This window comes from Erpetoichthys calabaricus, chromosome 12, assembly GCF_900747795.2.
Source record: "Erpetoichthys calabaricus chromosome 12, fErpCal1.3, whole genome shotgun sequence".
NCBI lineage: Eukaryota > Metazoa > Chordata > Cladistia > Polypteriformes > Polypteridae > Erpetoichthys > Erpetoichthys calabaricus.
Window position 1 is genome coordinate 160,094,101 of NC_041405.2, and position 26,398 is coordinate 160,120,498.

The window sequence follows — 26,398 nt, forward strand, 5'->3', positions numbered from 1 at the left end:
CGTAGTGCCGTAACTGACGCTCCCTCACAATGCAGGTCATGTGCCTCATTCGGGACTCCGTGAGCAACACAAAGTCAAACCAGCGAGACCCAAGGATTTTCCGGAGAGAGACAGTACCAAAAGAGTCCAGTCTTCATCTCGGGTCACTGGATAACATCCATGTCTCGCAAACAGGAAGCACCAGGACTCTAAAGACTTGGACCTTCGTCCTTTTGCATAAATATCTGGAGCGCCACACACCCCTTTCTCTCCCAATCTGTCTGACTTCATAGGAAGAGTCACCAGAGACTGAATGTCACTGCCCAGGTAAGTAAAGCTCTCAATAAGGTTGACACTCTGTCCTCAAACAGACACACTGCGGATGGCTGTGCCCAAGAGGTAAATAAAGGCCTGGCTGTTGGTTTATCTCTGGACCCTCACAAGCCCTGACCCTCAGACTCCTCCCTCGAGTGCCCCGATCAGAACCTCCATTGACTCCGCGAAGATCACAGCATCGTCAACAAATTCAAGATCCGTGAACCTTTCTTCACCAACGGATGCCCCACAGCAGCTGGACCCCATGACTTTACCCAGCACCCAGTCCATACAAGCACTGAACAGAGTAGGAGCAGAACACACACTGATGAACCCCAGAATCAACTGGGGAAAAAAACAGAGGTCCTGCCTCCACTCAGCACAGCACTCACAATACCAGTGTACAGGCTGGACATGATATCCAGCAACCGCGAGGGGATCCTGCGAACCCTCAGGATGTCCCACAGGGCAGCTCGAGCAACTGAGTCGAACAAAATCGACAAAGGCTGCAAAGAATTGATTTGATGGTTCTTTAATGTACAGAATATAAAATTATAATCCTTGTCTTGTGGTTTACTCCTCAGATATCCATCCCCATATCTGAGCATACGAGAAAGTTGAGGGGAGACCACACCCGATTTTTGGTTTTCCAGTTGGCGCACAGGCAGGTCAAGTGACTTGCTCAAGGTCACACGGGGTCACTAGCTGGATTTGAACCCACAGCCCCAGGGTTTGAAATCTAAAGCCTTCACCACTACACCACAGTGTCTGCCATTTTATCACACCAGGCAGATCACTGGGTGGTTTGGTCGTGCAGTGGTGTATTTTAACAGTTTCACTATCTGTGTCAACGCCCGATGACCCGTTCACATCATCGTTATTGTCGCTTGTCTCCACTAATGGCTCACTTTCTTTTGTAAAGCTGCCTTTACAGCTTCCTGTTTACATGCCATTGTGCATTTTGGGGGCTTCACCCCCACTCGTGATTACTGATCGAGTTACCGTAGAACAACAACATGCATAGAAATCTTATTTTTTTTGGCAGTGTGATATTTTTTTTATTCACTAGATGGCAGCAGAACGCCATCCTGCCTGTGATGTGGGTTTAGCACTGTACATTGGATTATCATCTATACTAATAAAAGGCAAAGCCCTCACTCACTGACTCACTCATCACTAATTCTCCAACTTCCTGTGTAGGTAGAAGGCTGAAATTTGGCAGGATCATTCCTTACAGCTTACTTACAAAAGTTAAGCAGGTTTCATTTCAAATTCTACGCGTAACGGTCATAATAGTTGACAATGTCCACCATGTTAAACTTTCTTATTTATGGTCCCATCTTCACGAAATTTGTTAGGCGGCTTCCCTGTGCTAACTGAAACCGATGTACATACTTATTTTGGTGGTATGACGCCACTGTCGGCCGTCATATTGAACTTTCCAACGGTCTTTGTTACTTATGGGCCCATCTTCAAGAAATTTGGTACGCGGGTTCCCAACGCTAACTGAATCCTACTTACGTACATACAGTGCATCCAGAAAGTATTCACAGTGCATCACTTTTTCCACATTTTGCTATGTTACAGCATTATTCCAAAATGGATTAAATTCATTTTTTTTCCTCAGAATTCTGCACACAACACCCCATAATGACAACGTGAAAAAAGTTTACTTGAGATTTTTGCAAATTTATTAAAAATAAACAAACTGAGAAATCCCATGTCCATAAGTATTCACAGCCTTTGCTCAATACTTTGTCGATGCACCTTTGGCAGCAATTCCAGCCTCAAGTCTTTTTGAATATGATGCCACAAGCTTGGCACACCTATCCTTGGCCAGTTTGGCCGATTCCTCTTTGCAGCACCTCTCAAGCTCCATCAGGTTGGATGGGAAGTGTCGGTGCACAGCCATTTTAAGATCTCTCCAGAGATGTTCAATCAGATTCAAGTCTGGGCTCTGGCTGGGCCACTCAAGGACATTCACAGAGTTGTCCTGAAGCCACTCCTTTGATATCTTGGCTGTGTGCTTAGGGTCCTTGTCCTGCTGAAAGATGAACCGTCGCCCCAGTCTGAGGTCAAGAGCGCTCTGGAGCAGATTTTCATCCAGGATGTCTCTGTACATTGCTGCAGTCATCTTTCTCTTTATCCTGACTAGTCTCCCAGTCCCTGCCGCTGAAAAACATCCCCACGGCATGATGCTGCCACCACCATACTTCACTGTAGAGATGGTATTGGCCTGGTGATGAGCGGTGCCTGGTTTCCTCCAAACGTGACGCCTGGCATTCACACCAAAGAGTTCAATCTTTGTCTCATCAGACCAGAGAATTTTCTTTCTCATGGTCTGAGAGTCCTTCAGGTGCCTTTTGGCAAACTCCAGGTGGGCTGCCATGTGCCTTTTACTAAGGAGTGGCTTCCGTCTGGCCACTCTACCATACAGGCCTGATTGGTGGATTGCTGCAAAGATGGTTGTCCTTCTGGAAGGTTCTCCTCTCTCCACAGAGGACCTCTGGAGCTCTGACAGAGTGACCATCGGGTTCTTGGACACCTCCCTGACTAAGTCCCTTGATGATGGAGGCCACTGTGCTCATTGGGTCCTTCAAAGCAGCAGAAATTTTTCTGTAACCTTCCCCAGATTTGTGCCTTGAGACAATCCTGTCTCGGAGGTCTACAGACAATTCCTTTGACTTCATGCTTGGTTTGTGCTCTGACATGAACTGTCAACTGTGGGACCTTCTATAGACAGGTGTGTGCCTTTCCAAATCACGTCCAGTCAACTGAATTTACCACAGGTGGACTCCAATGAAGCTGCAGAAACATCTCAAGGATTATCAGGGGAAACAGGATGCACCTGAGCTCAATTTCGAGCTTCACGGCAAAGGCTGTGAATACTTATGTACATGGGATTTCTCAATTTTTTTATTTTTAATAAATTTGCAAAAACCTCAAGTAAACTTTTTTCACGTTGTCATTATGGGGTGTTGTGTGCAGAATTCTGAGGAAAAAAAATGAATTTAATCCATTTTGGAATAAGGCTGTAACATAAGAAAATGTGGAAAAAGTGATGCGCTGTGAATACTTTCCGGATGCACTGTACGTCCATAGCCTGCAGCTCGTTCGCCATGTGAGGTGCTGTTGGGTCCCCCATCCCCACGCCTCCCACGTAGTTGGCTGCCTGCCTAATATAAGGCCGTCCGTCGCTCTGGTCTCTTCATTCCCTTTCTTGCTTCGCCACGGTATTCACGTCTCCCTGCTGATAACTGCAGCCTTTTTATTTAATCCATGGCTTCTCCGCTGTTTTATTGTTCGTTTATTACGATTATAGTTATTGTGTAGGTATTTTAGACTTACTTTACATTGTTCAGGTACCCATTTGCTTTATCGTTCCAACCGTACCCCCATTAACATGTCTATGGAGGTGATCACCATCGATCAAAGAACTGTCACTTACCGAGTGGTTTCCATGCCCGGAGATGGCGACTGCCTTTTCCATTCTCTGTGTTACATATTGCACGGCCATATCAGGCTCACTCTTGATATCCAGAGGAACATTGTGTCTTATGTATTAAATGACTGGGACAGGTTCAAAGTGTGGACTGATGACGGTACAGGAGATAATTATACTACACAGGAGCACTAGAAGAGTGAAATGCTTAAGCCCTTCACCTATGGTTCTGCATGTGAGTTGATGGCTGCCGCTGAATTGTTCGGTTGTCGCTTTCAAGTGTACAGAAATGGCCAAATATTTTACACTTTTGTACAACCGCCAATGCCTCTTAGACGTCTTAGATTCACAGGTGATGATTTGAGTAGTGGACACTTTGATGTTTGTGAATGTTTAAACTCTCAAAAGCTGGATGGCAAGTTATCGATGAAACCCATTTCAATTTAAACCCCTCCAATTTCCAGTAAGGCTCTCCTTCGCAATGACAATTAATAAGTCTCCGGGACAGACCCTACAAAAGGTTGGCATTGATTTGAGGCAAGATTGCTTTTTACATGGCCAACTATACGTTGCATGCTCAAGAGTGAGCTCAGCACACAGCTTGGTCATATTACAACCGGAGGGCCGAACTGACAACGTGGTATACAAAGAGATCCTTAACAAATAATTATTGGTATATTTTCCCTCAGTTTAAAAAGGTTTACTTTTCTTTTTTATAAAAATTTTAAAACCGTATTTCGCCACTACGAAGCGCGGGCATTTTGCTAGTAATAATAAGAATACATTTTATTTATATAGCACCTTTCCCATACTCAAGGCACTTACAGAATATGAGAGAACGGCAGGGTATACAGTAGATAGCATTGTACAAACTAAATCCCAAGAGACATTTGGGGTTCACCGTGTTTACAGAGTTCTGAGTCTCTGCGACTCTGGGTGAACTTTAAAGAGGTTTATGACTGGAATTGGGGGGCTGAACACAACAAATGTGTGTTTGCTTTTTTTTTTTTTTTCCCCCCCCACCCAGTATTTATTGATGATCTATATAAAAAAAATACCTAAAAATGAAAGTCGTCATTCTGTACTTGAGCCTCATTTTCATCTTGTCACCAAGAGTACACACAGCGCCTTCACTTTTTCGCATTTTCTTACCCCCCAGTCTTGTGCTAAAATCCTTTCAGCTCATTTTGTCCGTCATCAAGCAACACTCGATACACCAAAATGACAACGAAAAGAGGAGTTACTAAAAATGGAAAACTGTAATGTGAGGCTGACACGATGGCGCCGCGGTCCCTGTTCACATGGCCTTGACTTAAACGAGACTAGCGGCAGAGCGCTGTGCTTGTCCAGATTACCCATAAGCCATTGCAAACACGTCACATTGCGTCCGATTCTATCTGCTGTGGTTACTGGGGAATTTTTAAATTGCCTTCACTTTTTAAATTTACTCGAATTTCAGCACTCGCTTGCCTCCTTAAGCCCTTCTTGGTAAATCCCTTATTGGGGGTGGGGGGGATTTTCTATCCACAGGTCGTCGTGCAAAATACTAAATGATGTCCAGTCAGTTCAGTTGGGCACAGGTGTATGGGGAGGTATTGTCTGCAAAACAGAAAAATCCATCCATTATCCAACCCGCTATATCCTAACTACAGGGTCACGGGGGGTCTGCTGGAGCCAATCCCAGCCAACACAGGGGGCAAGGCAGGAAACAAACCCCGGGCAGGGCGCCAGCCCACCGCAGTGCACACACACCAGGGACAATTTAGAATTGCCAATCCACCTAACCTGCATGTCTTTGGACTGTGGGAGGAAACCCACGGGGACAACATGCAAACTCCACACACCCAGGAAGTGAACCCGGGTCTCCTAACTGCGAGGCAGCAGCACTACCACTGTGCTGCCAAACATCCATTCATTATCCACCACTTATCCGAGGTCGGGTCGTGGGGACAGCAGCCTAAGCAGGGAAGCCCAAACCTCCCTCTCCCCGGCCAGCTCCTCTGAGAGGACCCCGAGGCGTTCCAAGGCCAGCCGTGACATATAATCCCTCCAGCGTGTCCTGGGTCTGCCCCGTGGCCTTCTCTCAGTGGGACATGCCCAGAACACCCTCCCCCAGGGAGGCGTCCAGGGGGCATCCTAACCAGGTGCCCGAACCACCTCAACTGACTCCTCTCAATGCGGAGGAGCAGCAACTCTACTCCGAGTCTCTCCCTGATAACTGAACTCCTCACCCTGTCTCTAAGGGAAAGCCCAGCCACCCTGCGGAGAAAACTCATTTTGGCCACTTGTATCCGCGATCTTGTTCTTTCGGTCACTACCCAAAGCTCGTGGCCATAGGTGAGGGTAGGAACGTCGATCGACTGGTAAATCGACAGCCTCGCCTTTTGGCTCGGCTCTCTCTTCACCACGACAGACTGTTGCAGAGCCCACATTACTGCGGATGCCGCACCGATCCGTCTGTCGACCTCCCGCTCCACTCTTCCCTCACTCGTGAACAAGACCCCGAGATACTTGAACTCTTCCACTTGAGGCAGCACTGTGCTCCCAATCTGGAGAGAGCATTCTGCCCTTTTCCGGCTGAGAACCATGGCCTCGGATTTAGAGGTGCTGACTCTCCTCCCCGCCGCACTCGGCTGTGAAACGCTCCAGTGAGAGCTGGAGGTCTCTGTCCAATGAAGCCAACAGAACCACGTCATCCACAGATAGCAGAGACGAGATTCTGAGGTCACCAAACAAGACCCCCTCCGCTCCTTGGCTGCACCTACAAAGTCTGTCCATATAACTTATGAACAAAATCGGTGACAAAGGGCAGCCCTGGTGGAGTCCAACCTCAACAGGAAACAAGTCCGACTTATTACTGACAATGCGAACCAAACTTCTGCTCCTCCTGTACAGGGACTGGATGGCTCATAACAACAAGCCTTGTACCCCGTACTCTAGGAGCACACCCCACAGGATGCTTCGAGGGACATGGTCAAATGCCTTCTCCAAATCCACAAAACACATGTGGACTGTTTGGGCAAACTTCCATACCCCCTCCAGGATCCTGGCCAGGGTGTAGAGCTGGTCCAGTGTTCCACGGCCAGGACGGAATCTGCATTGTTCCTCTTGAATCCGAGATTTGACCATCGACCGAACTCTCTTCTCCAGCACCCCTGAATAGACCTTACTGGGGAGGCTTAGGAGTGTGATCCCCCTATAGTTGGAGCACATCATCCGGTCACCCTTCTTAAAAAAGGGGAACCACCACCCTGGTTTGCCAATCCAGAGGCACTGCCCCCAATGTCCGTGTGATGTTGCAGAGACGTGTCAACCAGGACAGCCCCACAACATCCAGAGCCTTGAGGAACCCAGGGTGAACCTCATCCACTCCAGGGGCCCTGCCACCTCGGAGCTTTTTAACTACCTCGGTGACCTCGGCCCCTGTTATGGACGGGCCCCCCCTGGAGTCCTCCAAGCTCTGCTTCCTCTAAGGAAGACATGCTGGTGGGATTGAGAAGATCCTCGAAGTATTCCTTCCACCGGTCAATAACGTCTACAGTTGAAGTCAGCAGGGCCCCATCTCCACTGTCCACAGTGTTGGTGGAGCACCACCAAACAGAAAAATGAACATTATAAAATGCAATTGCAATCTCTCTTTTGAAATCTCAAAGATATCTACACACAAGAACATTAGAACACTCGAGACGAGAACAGGCCATTCAGCCCAACAAATCTCACCAGTCCCATCCACTTATTTCTTCCAAAAAAAACATCAAGTGGAGTTCTGAAAGTCCCTCAAGTCTTACTGTCCACCACACTACTTGGTCGCTTATTCCAAGTCTCTATCGTTCTTTGTGTGCAAGAATGCTGCAAAAATCAAATTAAAATGAAACAACCTCATTGACTACGTCCTTATCAGCCTGACCAGCAGTGAAGCTGCAAACTTGAAAAGTAAAACGCATTTCCACTTTGCACTTTCAGTTTCAAGTTCTCAACATGCAGATAGCGTGGGTCAGTGGGCGGGGCTTTGCACCTCGATTTCCCACAATTCTTTGTGCTTTGTAGCTGTGGCCACTTTGGTCGTTAGAATACTCGTCACTCTGACTGTGTTTAATTCACGTGATTTTGATCTTCACAGCAACACCGTCTCACAAAATCCGAAGACTTCACATACCGTATAGACTCACATATAAGTCGAAAAGTCGATCCTAAAATCAGACGCCCGTTCAAAAATATGACTTTTTGCTTCCTCCAATCTCGCTTCAGTTTCTCAGACTCATCGAATTTTGTTGCAGCTGCGCACTTACCAATTTCTTTCGCCACTTCGACTTTTAATTTAAACCCAGCTTCCTATTTTCTTCTGATCGAACGCTCCATCGTAGATAAAGGTGTATGAGGGTGTGCAATAGAAGACAGTGCAAACGTCACCTCAGAATAGTTTGGGTATCATCGTGTGGTCACATAGGCATAATACATAGAAAAAAAAAAAAGGCCGTGTGCTCGGTGGTGACTCTCTCAGGTGGACGGGCATTAGCATGTCGTAATCTCTTGGACCAATAGCGTGAGTTTTCCACATTCGACTTCTACAGCCGACATTATAAAATACCAGAAGTTATACGGTAAAATCAAGCCCCGACTTATCTGCGGAAGAACTTAAAACACGAGTCTATACGGTAATTGTAGTTCTGAATTAATTTATGTGCAGTTTAATTACGATATTTAACATAACCGAAGTTAGCCTTTACTACGTCATAATTAACACTGAAGTGAATGCGGAACGCTTTGTATTTTTGTAGTATTATATTGTAGAGTTGGCACAGCGGATCGATTTGCTGCTGTTTTGCTGTTCTCCCTGTATTCGTATCTGTTTCCTCCCACACTCCAAAGACATGCAGGTTAGGTGGATTGCTGTTCTAAAATTATCTTTGTGTTCACCCTTTGATGGACTGGCGTCCTGTCCAGGAATTGTTCCTGCCTTGTGCACTATACTCACTGGGATGGGCTCCAGCTTCTCTACTCAGTGACGTGCGGTGAGGTCCATGGCTGGTGACTCCTTCAGAGTGAGATTTACAAATCTATGAACTCCAAAGATTAGCTGATTGACTATGCAATTGGCAGGCAACATGTACATTGACTACTGGTTATGTTTCATATCTCATCTCATTCTTTACACACACACACAGGTAAGGCGCATATTTGGATAAGAAAGAACGTTACATTTATAGCGGCCAGAAAGAGCGCATCTGTTCCTCACCCTCCATGTGTTCTAAATTTGCCATTGCAATTCCACAATTCAAACTCATTCAATACAAATAAAAGTATAGAGTGGTGTACAAAAAACAAGGGTTTCAATTTTGACCTTAACTGCAATATTTAGTTGTTTTTAAAAGCTTTTAATTCAGATGTTTTAATCGATTTTAATAGAGACTGTTCAACAAATGGATAGCAACAAAAACATTTTAAGGTCAACTTAATATATAACTTAAATATTTAAGGTCAACATTCAGTTTTTAAATATTGGATTGTTTTTTTTCTTTGATCCCATTTTGTATAAAATTGAAAACCGTTTATGGTCTTACCTTTATTTGTAAATGAAGTCCATGCGCCTGTCCTTCTCCACGAAAATCTCCGTCACTTTCTTGTAAAAGTCCTCCTCATTTTCCTTTAGTTTTAAAAATCTTAATCTTCTATTTCTGCAGTTAGTCAGAACAAAAAATAAAAATAAACGGCCCACCGCAGCGCAGCGCACTTGACTTGCTGATGTCGCTAACTTATCGGCGCCTCTGCGTAGAACAGCAGCCACGAGCAGCTGTTGGGCTCACATGCGCCCTCTACAGGACGGCCCGGTACTGTCGGCCTCTCCCTGTGTCTTCTCACTGAGGTTTAATGTCCGATCAGCAACACTAAAGATGTCACACACATTAATTAAAGATATTAGCCAGACTGTAGAAACTCTGGGTGTATAATAAACGTGTCTGCTAACATTATATTGGCGGCATACAGAGGGAGACAGCGACAGGCACGCGCATTAACCCCGTCAGTGTGTGAGAGCGCGCAGTCCGAGGGGAGACGAGACTTGTTGCTGCTGCACCTCGCGCCTCTCCATTGTATTTAAACAGGAAATGCGCCAATTGAGCGATTTTAACTATAATACTAATCAAAGTTTTTGGAATCCTACAGAAAACAAATTTATAGCACAGACCAGTGGACACATTTATTTTATGTTGTCATTATTAGTTTTTTTTTTTTTTTTTTTACTTTTCATGATGACAGGTGAGGTCCCCTGTCTCTACTCAGGGTGGAGGGCCCCAGTGGCTGCAGGTTTTCATTCTAACCCTTTTCTTAATTAGTGACCAGTTTTTGCTACTAATTAACTCCTTTTCCTTTCATTTTAATTGACTTATTTTTTATTATTTGTTCCCCTGAATTTCTTCATTGTTCTTCTGAATTGCTTCAGTTCTTTCTTTAAATGGTACCCAAATATAAATGAAATGTAAGTAAGTGAGCCAACAGCAGACCAACTAAGTCAGGGCCTCAAACTCCAACCAGTTGCTTAATGAGGCACCGAGTCTTGTTGTTAATTAAACTCGTTCTTTAATTCCATGGCTTGTTGCTGCTCTCGTTGTGCAATAGCAGATATTTCTGAAATTCTTGATTTTTCTCTTTTCTAAGAGCAGTGATAAAATGTTTTGTGGACCTGAGCAGATCAACATTTCTGAGAGCTTCATCTTTCAGTATTTTCAGATATTGTATGAAGGACACAAGCTGTTTTGGCTCCGTTTGTATCTCATTATTGTTTGGCTGCTAAATAAGGAAAAAGAAACAATTAAGTGGTCTGAGTCTTCAAGAGCAAGTCCATTGAAAAGCAAAAGCAGGTCACTGATTAAGAATAGGGTTAGAATGAAAACCTGCAGTCACTGGGGCCCTCCAGGACCGGAGATGGGGACCCCCTGGTGAAGAGGGTAGAGAAGATGGGTGGTTGGAGTGACCCGCATTTGTTGTTCTCGACAAATTTGTTCTAATGTTTTCATTTTCCTCAGATATGATCTTGCTTTTATAACATGTCATACCAGTGAAGTGATAAAGGCGATGAACATTTCTATGCCGCCGACTGTTCTGCCAATAAAGCTGTGTTTGAATTGCATTTGGCGCGCTTCGCCTTTAAGAACATCGTGAAGGCCCCGCCCTCCTCTCGTGACAGGACACATGACGCGCCTGTTAATCGGCGTTCACAACACTGAAACTCAATGTTACCTTCACTTTTCGCGATCCTCGGCCGCTAAGAAGAATGGAAACCCCCACGAAGGGCAACTCCCGAACATTGGCGGAGTGACGAGAGGCGCCGCGGTCTGAACATCCGAGCAGAGGCGTTGAGTTGGGCGCCGTTGAGTCCACGCCAGCAGCTGTAATCGCGCGCGTTAATTATTGGAAGACCAGGACGACCCGCGCGCGCGCCCCTGCACTACTGCGCGCGCGCTCGTTCGTTCGTTCACTTCATCAATGAGCCGCCAAGTTGAAAGGGAAGTGCACCGAGAGTGAGGCTGACAGCACCGCGGCTCACCATGTCGTCTCTCAGCCTTGGCGGCCGCTTAAGTTATGCCGTCGGGCACTTCCTCAACGACCTGTGCGCCTCTATGTGGTTCACCTACCTGCTCGTCTACTACCACTCCGTGCTCGGCTTCAACAACGCCTACGCTGGCATCCTGCTGCTCATCGGGCAGATAGCGGACGGCATCTCGACACCCCTCGTTGGCTTCGAGTCGGACAGGAACGCCGGGTGTGGGAAGTACGGCAAGAGGAAGACCTGGCACTTGACGGGTAAGTGACCGGGCATGGAGGGCAGAAGTGACGTGACGAGAAATGCCAGCTTGAAACTTGGGGCAGGAGCGTCGGATGAAAGGGAGAGAACAGAGGGAGCAGATGAGTGGAAGTGTGCGAGGGACAGAGGGGGGGTTATCCCCCTGGCCTCCTTTAAATGGTACCAGCGTGAGTTACTTTATAAACTTAATAAGAAGTTGGTGAGTCAGGGTGCCACACCACAAAGCACGTGAGACTCTCGGAGCAAAGTCAGCATCTGATGTGACACGGTGGGCTCCTGAATTACCGAAGCGTTCACGTTTCTCTTTGGGTGGTCGTTAATGCTGCTGCCTCACAGATCCCGTCTGCTGTTCTGTTTCTTGTCGGTGTGGATTCTGAATGTTCTCCTCGTGTCTTGTGGCTTTTGTTCTGGGTATTCTGCTTGACCTCCCATAACTCAAAGATAGGAGCTGGGAAGAGCAGCAGTTCTTGCAGTGGCCATATGTGAGAGGGTCTTCAAATGTAGCGGCTCTCAACGTCCAGACAGACCCCTTTGTCTCAGCCCATTTGTTCGCATAATTGGACTCCAACTTTAATCAAGTAAGCCGTTATTTCTAGAAATTACAAAATGGTGATGTAATATTTTTACTGAGTGAGGCAGGGATTTGTATGTGTTAGGTAATAATAATTCTTTGTATTTATATAGCTCTTTTCTCACTACTCAAAGCACTTGCAATTGCAGGTTAAGGGCCTTGCTCAATTGGCATTTACAGGATTCGAACTGGCAACCTTCTGATTGCCAGTGCAGATCCCTAACCTCAGAGCCACCACTCCACAACATTTATTTATACAGCATGTTTTCATACAAATGATGCAGCTCAAAGTGCTTTACAAATAATAATTCATTCATTACATTTATATAGCGCTTTTCTCAGTACTCAAAGCGCTATCCACACAGGGAGGAACCGGGAAGCGAACCCACAATCATCCACAGTCTCCTTACTGCAAAGCAGCAGCACCACCACTGCGCCACCTGTGAGGACAAGAGGAAGGAAGAAACGTTTATAAAAATAGAAATATCAAATTATGACTAGGCAATACTAAATAAAGAATAAAGTAAGATCCTATGGCTGGGAGGACAGATAAAACAAAAAAAAAAATCTGCAGGTGTTTTGAGGCCAGGAGACCACCCGGCCCCCTGGGCATTCTACCTAACATCAGAGTTCTCAGATAGTCCTTGTGGTTTTCAGCCTTCATATGGAAGAATTAGATGATGATGATGGTCATGTGGCTCTCTGGCCTCCAATCTATCAACGTAGTGACTGCGTGGTGCCCTGAGCAGGTGGTGGTGGCGGCGCTGATCGCCAACACAGAAAAAAATGAAAAAAGAACAGCAGAGAATACTAGAGATTATTACAGACTGAAGAGGCGTGATAAACGTAATACGTATCCAGAATATCAGGGTTACTTAAATGAAGCTGAGAAAGCCATGTTAAAATAACGGGTTTTTAGCATTTTTTTTTAAGTACTCCACCATATTATCCTGGTGAATTGGGTGGGTAAGACTTAAAAAAAAAAAATATATATATATATATAAAAAGTTAAAAAATAAGATAAAAATGATGACCTTGACAATATTGTCCAATTCAAATCCTGGAGGACCACAGTGGCAGCAGGTTTCCCTTCATGACACTTTATTACTCGGTGACTCTTTTCCTGCTGTTAAGTGACTTCTTGTTCCTTCATTTTAAATGCTGTGCTTTTTTTATTTATGACTCAATCCTCTGATATTCTTCTATTTTCCTTAAAATGCAGCCAAACAAAAGTGAGATGTGAAGTTAGTGAGCCAACACACGACCAGCTAAGTCAGGGCCTCAGACTCCAAACTGTTCTTTAATTAGATCCCGATTCTTGTTAATTAAATCCCATTATTTAATTAAATGGCTCGTTCTTGCATTTACTCTGCCACAATTCCAAAATTGTTGATTTTCTTTTCTTGAAGAGCTTTTTTAGGTTCATTTTTTTCCATTGTTATTTAATCTCAATCTCTCTCTCTCTCTCTCTCTCTATATATATATAATATATATATAGCGCTTGAGTACTGAGAACAGCGCTATATAAATGTAATGAATTATTATTATATAAAATATATATATAGTTAGTAACGGCGCCCTTCTATAACGATAACATGCAGTGAATACACTTGACTTGACATTCCTAGTTTTCCTCCTCTATCTCTCTACGTTTATCATTCATTTCCTCAGAGGTTGATTTGCTTACTGCTTCCTGAGCAGCTCATGTTTTCTCCACCCTAGCGCCCCACTTCTTCTCTTCCTCCATTGTCATCTGTTCACGTTACAAATGATTAAGTCAGTGTTTGTGTTGCAATTACTTAATTTTTCACTTAAGCTGGCACTTAAGTCTTCAATATGTTTCAAGAACTATTTAAGATATGAAGAGGTAGAGGAAGTGACGATGAAGGTGGTAGGAATGAGAACAGCGCCCATACGCATGTGCCGCACGGCCTCCCTGCTGGCTTCTGCGGAAAGGTGACTCAACAATAAAATTAAAAAGAGGAGGTCAATCAAAGTGGACAGTAGACATCAAGTAATACGTGTACCAAATTTCAGGTCAATAGTTCAAACGGTTTGCGAGCTACAGGTGATTTAAAATCCCGGACAGACAAATGGACAGCCACAGTACCATGTTATATATATATATAATATAAAACACTAGGGGGCCCCCTGCTCACTTCGCTTGCCAACCCCCGGGTGGGCGCTGTGTGGTAGCCACTTCACGGCTGTGCCGCTCGCGTATGGGGAAGCAGATGTACAATTTAAACATATTGTTATCCATCCATCCATTCTCCAACCTGCTATATCCTAACTACAGGGTCACAGGGGGTCTGCTGGAGCCAATCTCAGCCAACACAGGGCACATTTTCATGGGAATTGTTACATATACATAATACAACTATTTTACATTACAGCAAGTAATTAACCATTGTAAAAAATAGTAAAACAATAAATTGAAATAAAATTGTTTCATGTTGCGTTAGAGGTATTCGTTGCATTACACGTTTTCGTTCTGTTTGGCTTTGAAATTAACACGCAAATAGTTTTTAAACTTCTTTGATATCTCCGTCTTTCTAAACTATCATCGCTGACAATTCATCACATGGTGGTTTATTATATATGCGAGCGTGATCTTTCGGATTCATATAGAAATCTAAGAAAATTTCTTTGTCCGTGTTTTGCAGTTAAATTTCGTGTAAAGTGCAATACTTTTGGACGTATGGATTTGTATTCATTAAAGGCTGTAGAATTTCTAGTGGGTTTGATCATTTAACTCTTTCGATTCTTTGTTGCAGCACTTCTCTGTGATTATAACTGTAAACCTGACCGAATTGTGGTTTCTTCGAAATTAAACTTGTAGTAGCTTTAATTGTTACGGGACCACAGATTTTCATAGCGTATGGTCCTGAATTGTGTAAATCTACGTTTTGAGCATTGAATGATGCAAACGCGAACAGATTATTGTACATTTGGATATTTTGCCCGTAGTGTTTATGGATTTCACTTTCACCAAACAACAAATCTTTTCATTCTTGCGGATAAGCGTCTTCATTGGGAAGAAACACGACTTTTCCCTGATGGCAACACGAATTAGACGATCTACAAGTCTCTGACTTAAAGTTTAAAGCCTAACAATATCTACATACTTCTGTCATATCACCTGTCCATATATTCAATCTCTTTTCACTTTTTTCCGTTATTTCACCATGTAATAATTTCCGTTTGTTATCGCTAATGCGATCTTTACTTTCAGTTTTTTGAGACTTTCGAATCTTAGTACTTTCATAAACTCTAACCTGCTCTGCATGTGTATCACACCAACGTTTTTGAACCTCTTTATGATGTTCTACTTTGTCTTCTACTCTTTGTCTTTTTTTTTCCGACTCCGCTTGGACCTGCTAGGTTTTCAATTCCACTTGGTCCGGGCTGATTATTACTTTCCTTAATTTCAGAATTTGCACTTGCATTATTGCTGTTCTTTTTTTGAATTCTTTTCAAAGCTTTTGGGCCTCTTTTTTGACTCGTCTTTATGTCTGTCCGCTTTTCATGAGAGAACTACTTAACAGATTTAGATCAGGTTTTTTTCCTTTAATTTGCTTGAACATTCCGGTTGATTTTGCGACTTCTCTCATTGCACTAAGTATCATAGTTTTCTTGCGGTGGCGATTTATTTGCGTGAATCCGAGACAGAGACTGTGGGCCGAGGGGATGGTGATGGGGCCTTCCTCACTCATGTACCAGCCTCCGTTCGAGTCGCTCTACCTGTCGCCACGTGTTGGAGCGCACCTTGTCTCTGCTTAGCTAGCAGTACCTGTTTGTTCAGCAGACATTATCATCTAGAGATTGTTAAAGAGTAACGTTTGATGTTTTTGAGAGAGAGAGAGATCAGAGCTACGTGTGTTTTAGAGGGTAGCTGCTGATTGGCAGAGATATCACGGTCACATGCTTTTTTCCCCCCATGCAGGGGACGCTGTCCCATTAGAGCTGAACACGATCAGATATAGTGACAACATTTGACATTGCAGCTTACCTACCTTCTGCTTAGCCAGAGACACCTTGCCAACTTTTTGTATTTTTGGCAATGAGATCACAGCTACATTCTCGCCCCGACAGCAAAACCAAACATATTGGATATCAACAGGCCATTGAATACGAAAGCTATCAATATAAATTCTTTACAATACAAATTACATTTAAAAAAAAAAAAAAAGATTTTTAAAGCAGTGCTGAGAGGTATTTAGGCATAAAGTTAATTAGCAACAAAAGCTGGTCACCACTTCGGAAAAGAGTTAGAATGAAAACCTGCAGCCACTACGGCTCACCAGGATCGGAGATGGACACCCCTGGTTTTTGAGAACCACTGGTAAAAATTAGACGTTTGGTCCGGAGGGGTTTTGTTCCAACCAGGTTCTCAACCAGTCATTGTTACTTTAATTGCACTAGCTGACTGTTTTTGTCCACGTATTCTGCATTTAGAAAAATGCATTAATGTCAGATTTACACTTACGGGAAGTTAAGGGGTATTTTTGTGTATCTCTAAATGCTTACTTTGTTGTGTGTGTTTTATTTATTTTTTCTGCAGAGTTGTCTTTCTTAACTCTCTTTGAATGCCAACAATTAGTGATGAGCAGAGCAAATGCCAGTAATGACTCTGAAAGGAGCAACTCCTTCCCATTAGTAAATAATTGTCTACTTCAGGGGTACTCTGTTGTGGTCCTGGAGGTCTGCACCGGCTGACAGTTTTTGTAATTCGAATCCAGGGATAACTGATAATGAAACTTGGTATTAACTTATATGGCTTGTTAATGTTTCCCTTCTCTCTCTCATTAATTTCAAACTCTTTTATTACCACAGATACTTCATGACGCTTGTACTCGAGTTTAACTAGAAGCATTTTAGCTAAAGAGCTTCTGGTTCCTTTGTCATTTGCACCTCATTTGCTTAGGGTTGTTAAGAAAATGGGCAGCAATTAAAATCAAAATGCAGCAGTTTAAAACTAAACTAGGCAGTTAAGAGTTCTGAATTTGTGAATTTCCCATTGGGATTAATAAAGTATCTATCTATCTATCTATCTGAATCATTTATAAATGAGTTAACTAAAACTAAACTTAAAAACATTAGAACACTCTAGATGAGAACAGGCCATTCAGCCCAAAACTCCACTTATTTCTTCCAAAAAACATCAAGTCAAGTTTTGAAAGTCCTCCTGTCTACCACACTACTTGGTCGCTTATTCCAAGTGTCTATCGTTCTTTGTGTAAAGAAAAACTTCCAAATGTTTGTGGGAAATTTACCCTTAACAAGTTTCCAACTGTGTCCCCGTGTTCTTGATGAACTCATTTTAAAATAACAGTCTCAATCAGTCAAGTCTCCTCTTAATCTTCTTTTGCTTAAACTGTAAAGGCTCAGCTCTTTTAATCTTTCCTCATAACTCATCACCTCCTGTAATCCTGAATAAGCCCAGTTGCTCTTCTCTGGACCTTCTCTTGTGCTGCTATGTCCTTTTTGTAGCCTGGAGACCAAAGGACTTCAGATGAGGCCACACCAGTGTGTTATAAAGCTTGAGCAGAACCTCCTGTGACTTGTACTCCACACATCAAGGCGCTATATAACCTGACATTCTATGAGCCTTCTTAATGACTTCTGAACACTGTCTGGAAGTCGATAGCTTAGAGTCCACTACGACTCCTAACTCCTTCTCATAAGGCGTACTCTCGATTTTCAGACCCCCCATTGTGTATTCAAACCTAACATTGTTACTTCCTACGTGTAATTCTTTACATTTACTGACATTAAATTTCATTGTCCACAAATCTGCCCAAGCCTGTCTGCTGTCCAAGTCCTTCTGTGATGATATAATGCAGGGGTGGGCAAATTCATTCCCGGTTTTTGTTCCAACCCAGTTGCTTAATTAGAAAACAATCCTTGCCAATAATTACATTTCATGGCTTGTTAGTGCTTTAACTCTGCTATGTCAAGTCAGTCTCATATCCTAGATTTTTTTTTTCCATTCTAAGGATATCATCCAAATACTCTGAAGTGTAAAACGGATGGGTAATTCTCAGTCCTTCACTTTTTTCTCTTCTCTTTCCTTCCAAGTATTTAATTACACCAAATAGTGCACGATAAACACACGCAGGTGTAAAGGGTAACAAGCAAAATGGACAACTGCTGGTTTCTTTTGTCATTTGCATCTTATTGCTAATAAGGAGCAATTAAAAACCAAGAATGCAGCTGTTTAAGACTTAAATAAGCAATACGGGTTCATAATCTTAACGAGGGAGACAACTAAAATGAAGCAGAAGTGTTTCTAGAGCAATAAGTGCTTCTTATTAAGCAATTGGGTTGGAACAAAAACCTGCAGCCACTGTGGCCCTCCAGGAATGAATTTGCCCACCCCTGATATAATGGATTCCAAAATATCTGCTAATCCACCTCTCTTGGTATCATCTGCAAACTTAACCAGCTTGTTCCTTATATTCCTATCTAAATCATTTAGAGATATTAAAAATAGCAGCGGCCCCAGCACTGACCCCTGCTGGTCACCACTCTTAGCGTCACCCAATTCTGATGAGGTTCCTCACATCATCACCCTCTGCTCCCTGAGTCTGTGCCAATTCTGCACCCATCTAAAAACATCACCCTGAAGTGCCACTTCTTTTAGTTTGATACCCGCCCTCTTATGTGGCACCTTATCAAATGTTTTCTGAAAGTCCACATAAATAATCTCATCTGCTCCACTTTGATCATCTCCTTTTGTTGCCTCCTCATAGAATTCCAGCCTGTAAGTCAAACACGACCTCCCTTTTCTGAGCCCACGCTAACTGTTCCTAATAACTCCTGTCCTTGCCAGGTGTTGCTCAATCTTATCCTTAATAATTCCTTCCATTATTTTTCTTGTGATGCATGTTAAGCTTACTGGCCTGTAGTTGCTCTGATCTGCCCTGTCACCCTTTTCATATAAAGGGATGATATTTGCCATTTTCCAGTCCTTCAGAATTTCTTCAGTGCGCAGTGACTTCCTAAAAATATGTGTCAAGGGTTTATATCTGTACTCGCTAGCCTCCTTAAGAACTCGAGGGTGAATATGATCTGGTCCTGGTGATTTGTTTGATTTCAGCCTATTTAATCTGAGCAGCTCTTCTCCATCTACAATTTCCAAATCCCTCAGTACCTCCTTAGTAGTCCCTGTTACTGCTGTAATGTTGTTATCCACTTTCTCACTTGTGAACACCTCAGAAAATTGTAAGTTTAGGGCATCCACTATTTCATTGTCTGTATCTTTTAATTCCCCTTTACTGTTTCTGATGCACTTCACCTCCTCCTTGACTGTTCTTTTACTACTAAAATACTGAAATAATCTCTTGGGGTCGTCTTTCATCTTATCTGTTATTTTCCTCTCCAACTGTCTTTTAGCCTCCCTGATATCCTTCTTAATGGTTGCCCTTATGCTCTACGAATCACTTTGCCATCATTAGTCTTTTATAAAGCAGTTTTTTCCTTTGCAGCTTCTTTTTAAAATCTTTATTAATCCACTGTGGAGTTTTTTTAAATTTCCTATTAATTCCAAATTTCAGTATTTGCTTTATTAGTAAATAAGTGGGTATTAATTAAGAATTGCAGCCACTGTGGATCTCCAGGACCATAATGTAGTACCCCTGGTCTAGTCCAACCAGATTCACAATCGGTGATAATTATCGATAACAACTCATCTAATTTAATTAGCCTATGTTTTTTATTCTTCTTATTCTGCATTAAGAAAAAAACAACAGTATGGTTTTTACATTTATACCACATTTATAAATATTTCTATTTTTTTCTAAAGCTATAAATGCTCAACTCTTTTGTTGTATTCCTATTATTTTCCTGTGTAGTTTGCTCCCTTCATTTAACCCGAATAGTGACACCTAACAAGCAGCACAGCAGACACCCAGGATGATGATAGCAAACGACGACTTCAATGTCAGATCCCCTAATTAGTAAATAATCATTTAAATAACCAGAACACCTGGAAAAGCAGAATGAAAATAATGTTAATGACTTAAAAAAAAAATGACGTATTCCCCATATAACTGCTTATTACATTTTAATAACAATCTACCAAACGTAATTTGTAATTTCTACATTGACTCCAAAACACAGAAACTGGGAAATAGCAAATCACTTAATTAGGCTAAGAGTCCAATGAAAAAACGGAAGTTGTTTGGAACAAAAACCTGCAGCCACAGGGGGACCCCAGGACCGATTTTGGGAAGCGCTGCTCTAAAACAAAAGAGTTAAGGAGTGGAATCTTCTCTGTTTATGCAAGTGAAGATTTAAGAGGAGACACAAGTGAAAAGTTTAAGATTGTGACGGGAGGAAGTACAGTTGATAGTTGCTGTTAACTTTAAAATTTGAGAAGTGCATTTGACCACAGACAAAGGCTGCTCATAGATGTGGAGAAATTTGTTGGTACCCCTCCATGAGAAAAGAACCACCCACAATTGTCTCTGAAATAATCTAATAAAAGTAATTGCCACCCATTGTTGTTTATCCAAAATAATACAAAAATAGATTTTTGAGGGGTGGCGCAGTGGGTAGCGCTGTTGCCTCGCATTTGGGGGACCTGGGTTCGCTTCCCGGGTTCTCCCTGCGTGGAGTTTGCATGTTCTCCCCGTGTCTGCGTGGGTTTCCTCCCACAGTCCAAAGACATGCTGGTTAGGTGGATTGGCGATTCTAAATTGGCCCTAGTGTGTGCTTGGTGTGTTTGTGTGTGTCCTGCGGTGGGTTGGCACCCTGCCCGGGATTGGTTCCTGCCTTGTGCCCTGTGTTGTCTGGGATTGGCACCAGCAGACCCCCGTGACCCTGTGTTCAGATTCAGCGGGTTGGAAAATGGATGGATGGATAGATTTTTGAGTTTTGATATCTCACATATAAATGTCTACGCATGGAAGTATGTGTGTGTGTGTGTGTGTGTGTGTGTGTGTGTCTCTGTCTGTCTGTCTGTCTGTCTGTTTGGCCCAGAAATGCGAGGCTACAGCGTGAAACTCAAAGAGCCGGCAAGGCAGTCCAAAGTTAACAAGTCGGAAGAAGAAAGAAGTACGAGACGACAGCATGAAGCTGAAAGAAAGCGACTCAAAGTGAGCCAAAGTGAAACCGCCAAGTAAAGACAAACGAGAGAGAAACTCGCTTTGCCGCTGATAGACGAGGGGGGTGAGCACGTCCACAAAACGAAACTGCCGGCTCTGCATTTCAATTTTTTTTTCTTGACGATTTCAATAGTTTCTAGGAGCCCGGGCTTTTTACAGCACAGGCTTACACCTCTAGTTTCAAATAATGACACAAATGAAAGCGAGATGGAGAAAATTAATGGGACCCTTCACCTAATGTTTTGTTGCACAACATTTTAGAGGCAATCACTGCACACAAGCACTTCCTGGAGCTGACCACGAGACGTCTGCACCTGTCCACAGGTTGTTTGGCCCACTCTTCCAGAGCAGACTGCTCCAGCTTTGTTAGCTTTGCAGGAAGTCTTCAGTTTGGTTCTGTTCTTTCCATAGATGTCCGATACGATTCAAGTCAGGGCTCCTAGATGGCCACTTCAGAACAGCCCAGTGTTTTGTTCTTTGCCATTCTTGGGTGCTTTCAGCTGCGTGTTTTGGCTCATTTTCCTGTTGGAGAATCCATAAGCTGCAACTGTGACGGAGCATTCTGGGCAGTACATCTATCTCCTGAATGTCTTGGTGGTCTTGAGATTTCATTGTTCCGTACGCACCCCATGTCAGACACAACAAACCAGCCCCAAAACATCACTGAGCCTCTTCTATGTTTCACAGGAGGTTTGATGTTCTTTTCTTTGAAACCTTCATTTTTTTCGTATGTGACTTGCCAAAAACCTCCAGTTTTGTCTCATCTATCCAAAGGACATTCTCCCAGAAGCATTGTGGCTTGTCGATATGCATTTTAGCCAATTCCAGTCTGGGGTTTTTAGATTTTTCTTTCAACAGTGGAGTCCTCCTAGGTCGCCTTGAGGCTCCCTGTCCCTCAAAAACAAAGGGATTGTGTGCTCAGACACCAATGGACCTCAACCTTTGAGTTCAGCTTGTATCTCTCTGGCTTTTTGTCTACCTTTCTCACTATCCTTGTGCCACTCTGGCTTTGCATCCAGAAAGGTTGGGTGACTGCAGTCCCATGGACTGTCATCTTCTTAAATTTCACCACTGCTGTCACAGGACTATCAGTCTGCTTGGAGACGGCCTTCTACCTTTGTCTTTTTCACATGCTTGTCTGTCATTTTCTTTCTGATCTTCTCTGACGGTTCTGTCCTTTGCTTTCTCTGCTCCATTATTCAGTGCGGGACACACAGTGACACCAAACAGCAGAGTGACGACTTTTCTCTGTTTAAATTGGCTGAATGACTGAGTGCACGATTGGAGACGTGTGTGTGATACGAATTCAAGAGAACAACTAGTTGGAAAAATTCCCCCAATTCAATTACTGTATTAAAGTTCCCAGCAAATGCATCCAGGCCATTTTAGAGTATCGTTGTTGAATAAGTAGTACTGGATCTGTTGTCACACTTGCTTTACTTGACTTGATGACATCTCAAAGTGCTTGTAGGTTTACATGGTGTGAAAATGAAATGCCTTGACACAGGAAGAGGTTTGGGGCAGCCACCTGTACAGTGCATCCAGAAAGTATTCCCAGCGCTTCATCACTTTTTCCACATTTTGTTATGTTACAGCCTTATTCCAAAATGGATTCAATTCATTTTTTTCCTCAGAATTCTACACACAACACCCCATAATGACAACGTGAAAAAAATTTACTTGAGGTTTTTGCAAATTTATTAAAAATAAAAAACCTGAGAAATCCCATGTACATAAGTGTTCACAGCCTTTGCTCAATACTTTGTCGATGCCCCTTTGGCAGCAATTCCAGCCTCAAGTCTTGTTGAATATGATGCCACAAGCTTGGCACACCTATCCTTGGCCAGTGTCACCCATTCCTCTTTGCAGCACCTCTCAAGCTCCATCAGGTTGGATGGGAAGCGTCGGTGCACAGCCATTTTAAGATCTCTCCAGAGATGTTCAATCAGATTCAAGTCTGGGCTCTGGCTGGGCCACTCAAGGACATTCACAGAGTTGTCCTGAAGCCACTCCTTTGATATCTTGGCTGTGTGCTTAGGGTCGTTGTCCTGCTGAAAGATGAACCGTCGCCCCGGTCTGAGGTCAAGAGCGCTCTGGAGCAGGTTTTCATCCAGGATGTCTCTGTACATTGCTGCAGTCATCTTTCCCTTTATCCTAACTAGTCTCCCAGTTCCCCACAGCATGATGCTGCCACCACCATGCTTCACTGTAGGGATGGTATTGGCCTGGTGATGAGCAGTGCCTGGTTTCCTCCAAACAAGATGCCTGGCATTCACACCAAAGAGCTCAATCTTTGTCTCATCAGACCAGAGAATTTTCTCTCTCATGGTCTGAGAGTCCTTCAGGTGCCTTTTGTCAAACTCCAGGTGGGCTGCCATGTGCCTTTTACTAAGGAGTGGCTTGCGTCTGGCCACTCTACCATACAGGCCTGATTGGTGGATTGCTGCAGAGATGGTTGTCCTTCTGGAAGGTTCACCTCTCTCCACAGAGGACCTCTGGAGCTCTGACAGAGTGACCATCGGGTTCTTGGTCACCTCCCTGACTAAGGCCCTTCTCCCCCGATCGCTCAGTTTAGATGGCCGGCCAGCTCTAGGAAGAGTCCTGGTGGTTTCGAACTTCTTCCACTTACGGATGATGGAGGCCACTGTGCTCATTGGGACCTTCAAAGCAGCAGACATTTTTCCGTAACCTTCCCCAGATTTGTGCCTCGAGACAATCCTGTCTCGGAGGTCTACAGACAATTCCTTTGACTTCATGCTTGGTTTGTGCTCTGACATGAACTGTCAACTGTGGGACCTTATATAGACAGGTGTGTGCCTTTACAAATCAGGTCTAGTCAACTGAATTTACCACAGGTGGACTCCAATGAAGCTGCAGAAACATCTCAAGGATTATCAGGGGAAACAGGAGGCACCTGAGCTCAATTTTGAGGTTCATGGTAAAGGCTGTGAATACTTATGTACATGTGATTTCTCAATTTTTTTATTTTTAATAAATTTGCAAAAACCTCAAGTAAACTTTTTTCATGTTGTCATTATGGGGTGTTGTGTGTAGAATTCTGAGGAAAAAAATGAATTTAATCCATTTTGGAATAAGGCTGTAACATAACAAAATGTGGACAAAGTGATGAAGCGCTGGGAATACTTTACGGATGCACTGTATATTTGAATAAGGCTGCACAATTGCCGGATAGGTAATACAGCAGTGTACAGATTTGAGGCCAAAACAGAACTGATAGCTGAAGGTGGTTGTCTGGCTGGAAGTGACGTCTTTGGGCTGGAACCTGAAGTGGTGTCATCAGCCCTAGGCAGAGTTTCCCATTTTTTGGTCTGCATAGATAACGGAGAAGAAAGTTAGTGCATCCCGCCACCCCCTGGCCTGTCGTGGGTTTACCTTCTTTTGGTCCTTCTAGCTGCATCCCATGTGCAGCTGTGTGACAATTGCGTTTCATGTCATCACTTTTCAGCAGGCATACATTACTTTGTCAGTGAGCTGTAAGGGGACTAACACATTTGGTGAATCTTGTACTGTTAGGAAGTATTTGCCGGGACAGTGGTTGGCGCTGCTGCTGTTTTACTGATAAGTGCTCATGGGTGCAAATCCTGCACGTGCTCATTATTCTTGAGGAGTTTGCGTGGATACTCTGGTCAGACTTCTGCATCTTCACAAACATGAATGTTGATTGGTTAGTTCCTGTTGGTTGGTTTCCTGCATTGTCCCAGGTGCTGCCAGGATAGACCCTGTCCACTTTTGACCCCAAATCAGAGTTATGTAGGTTTGAGAATGTTATGTTCGCTTTGAAAGTATTTTTTCACACAGGGAACCGCAGACGCAAAGCAAAGCAAACCAAGTAGCAGACTGAGGTTAGCACCCAGAGGATCATCTGAAACCTGACTTTAATATTCAGTGTTGGTTGAGTAGGTGAAAGTGAGCTTCAATAGGCTGAAAGACTTTTGCATGTCAAAGCCTTTGCTGTGTTCTTTGTTTCAGTTCTGTCGAATCTCTGCACATGTTGGCAACACCGTGGTGGAAATTCTGCAGCAGCTGTTTTGAGACGTGCCTGCAGTGCTGTAGCTGATTTGCTTGATACGGTTTGCTCCTTACTGCACATGGGGTGGCTATTGAAACCCGGCTTATCTTGTTCTTACAGATATTTTCAACTTTGTCATCTTTTATCTGTAACTGTCAAGCACCTGGTTATGTTAATGAAGTGGTTTGGGTTTGTTGTTTTTTATGAACATTTATGCATCAACAGAATGGTGGCTCTGAGGCTGGGATTCTGCACTGCTAATCGGAAGGTTGCCGGTTTGAATCCCGTAAATCGCAAAAGTGGCTCTACTTCGTTGGGCCCTTGAGTAAGGCCCTTAACCTGCAATTGCTCTGTCCTGGGTATGACATTAATCTGCATCTAGCCCTGAATGTAGGCCTGCAGGGTGCAGGGTTGGTGGCAGAATTAGCACTGTATCCAGCAAAGAGCGTTAGCTCCCTGGGAATGAGTTATTTCATGATTGCAGCATGTTACATAACCCGAATCTATATAGATATAATATAAAAAGGCGAGGGCGGCACAGTGGTGCAGTGGTAGTGCTGCTGCCTTGCAGTTAGGAGACCCGGGTTCATTTCCCAGGTGCGTGGAGTTTGCATGTTCTCCCCATGTCTGCGTGTGTTTCCTCCCACAGTCCAAAGACATGCAAGTTAGGTGCACTGGCTATTCTAAATTGTGTGCTTGGTGTGTGTGTGTGTGTGCCCTGTGGTGGGCTGGCGCCCTGCCTTGGGGTTTGTTTCCTGCCTTGCACCCTGTGTTGGCTGGGATTGGCTCCAGCAGACCCCCGTGACCCTGTAGTTAGGATATAGCTGGTTGGGTAATGGATGGATGGATGGAAATAATTAGCGGGCAGCATGATGGTGCAGTGGTAGTGCTGCTGCCTCGCAGTTAGGAGACCTGGGTTCGCTTCCCGGGTCCTCGCTGCTTGGAATTTGCATGTTCTGTCCGTGTCGGCGTGGGTTTCCTCCGGGTGCTCTGGTTTCCCCCCACAGTGCAAAGACATGCAGGTTAGGTGCATTGGCGATCCTAAGTTGTCCCTAGTGTGTGATTGGTGTGTTTGTGTGTGCCCTGCGGTGAGCTGGCACCCTGCCTGGGGTTTGTTTCCTGCCTTGCACCCTGTGTTGGCTGGGATTGG

The 26,398-nt window shown here is 43.8% G+C and overlaps 1 protein-coding gene across 1 annotated transcript in view; it reads left to right on the top strand.

Moving 5' to 3' along the window:
* Window positions 1-10,899: 10,899 nt before the first annotated feature.
* Window positions 10,900-26,398, top strand: part of LOC114662906 (major facilitator superfamily domain-containing protein 12-like) — a 120,522-nt gene continuing 105,023 nt past the window's right edge. Inside the window, exon 1 of the mRNA XM_028816637.2 lies at window positions 10,900-11,536. Coding sequence (XP_028672470.1) covers window positions 11,281-11,536 — 256 coding nt within the window. The 5' untranslated portion in view covers window positions 10,900-11,280. The remainder of the gene's footprint in view (window positions 11,537-26,398) is intronic.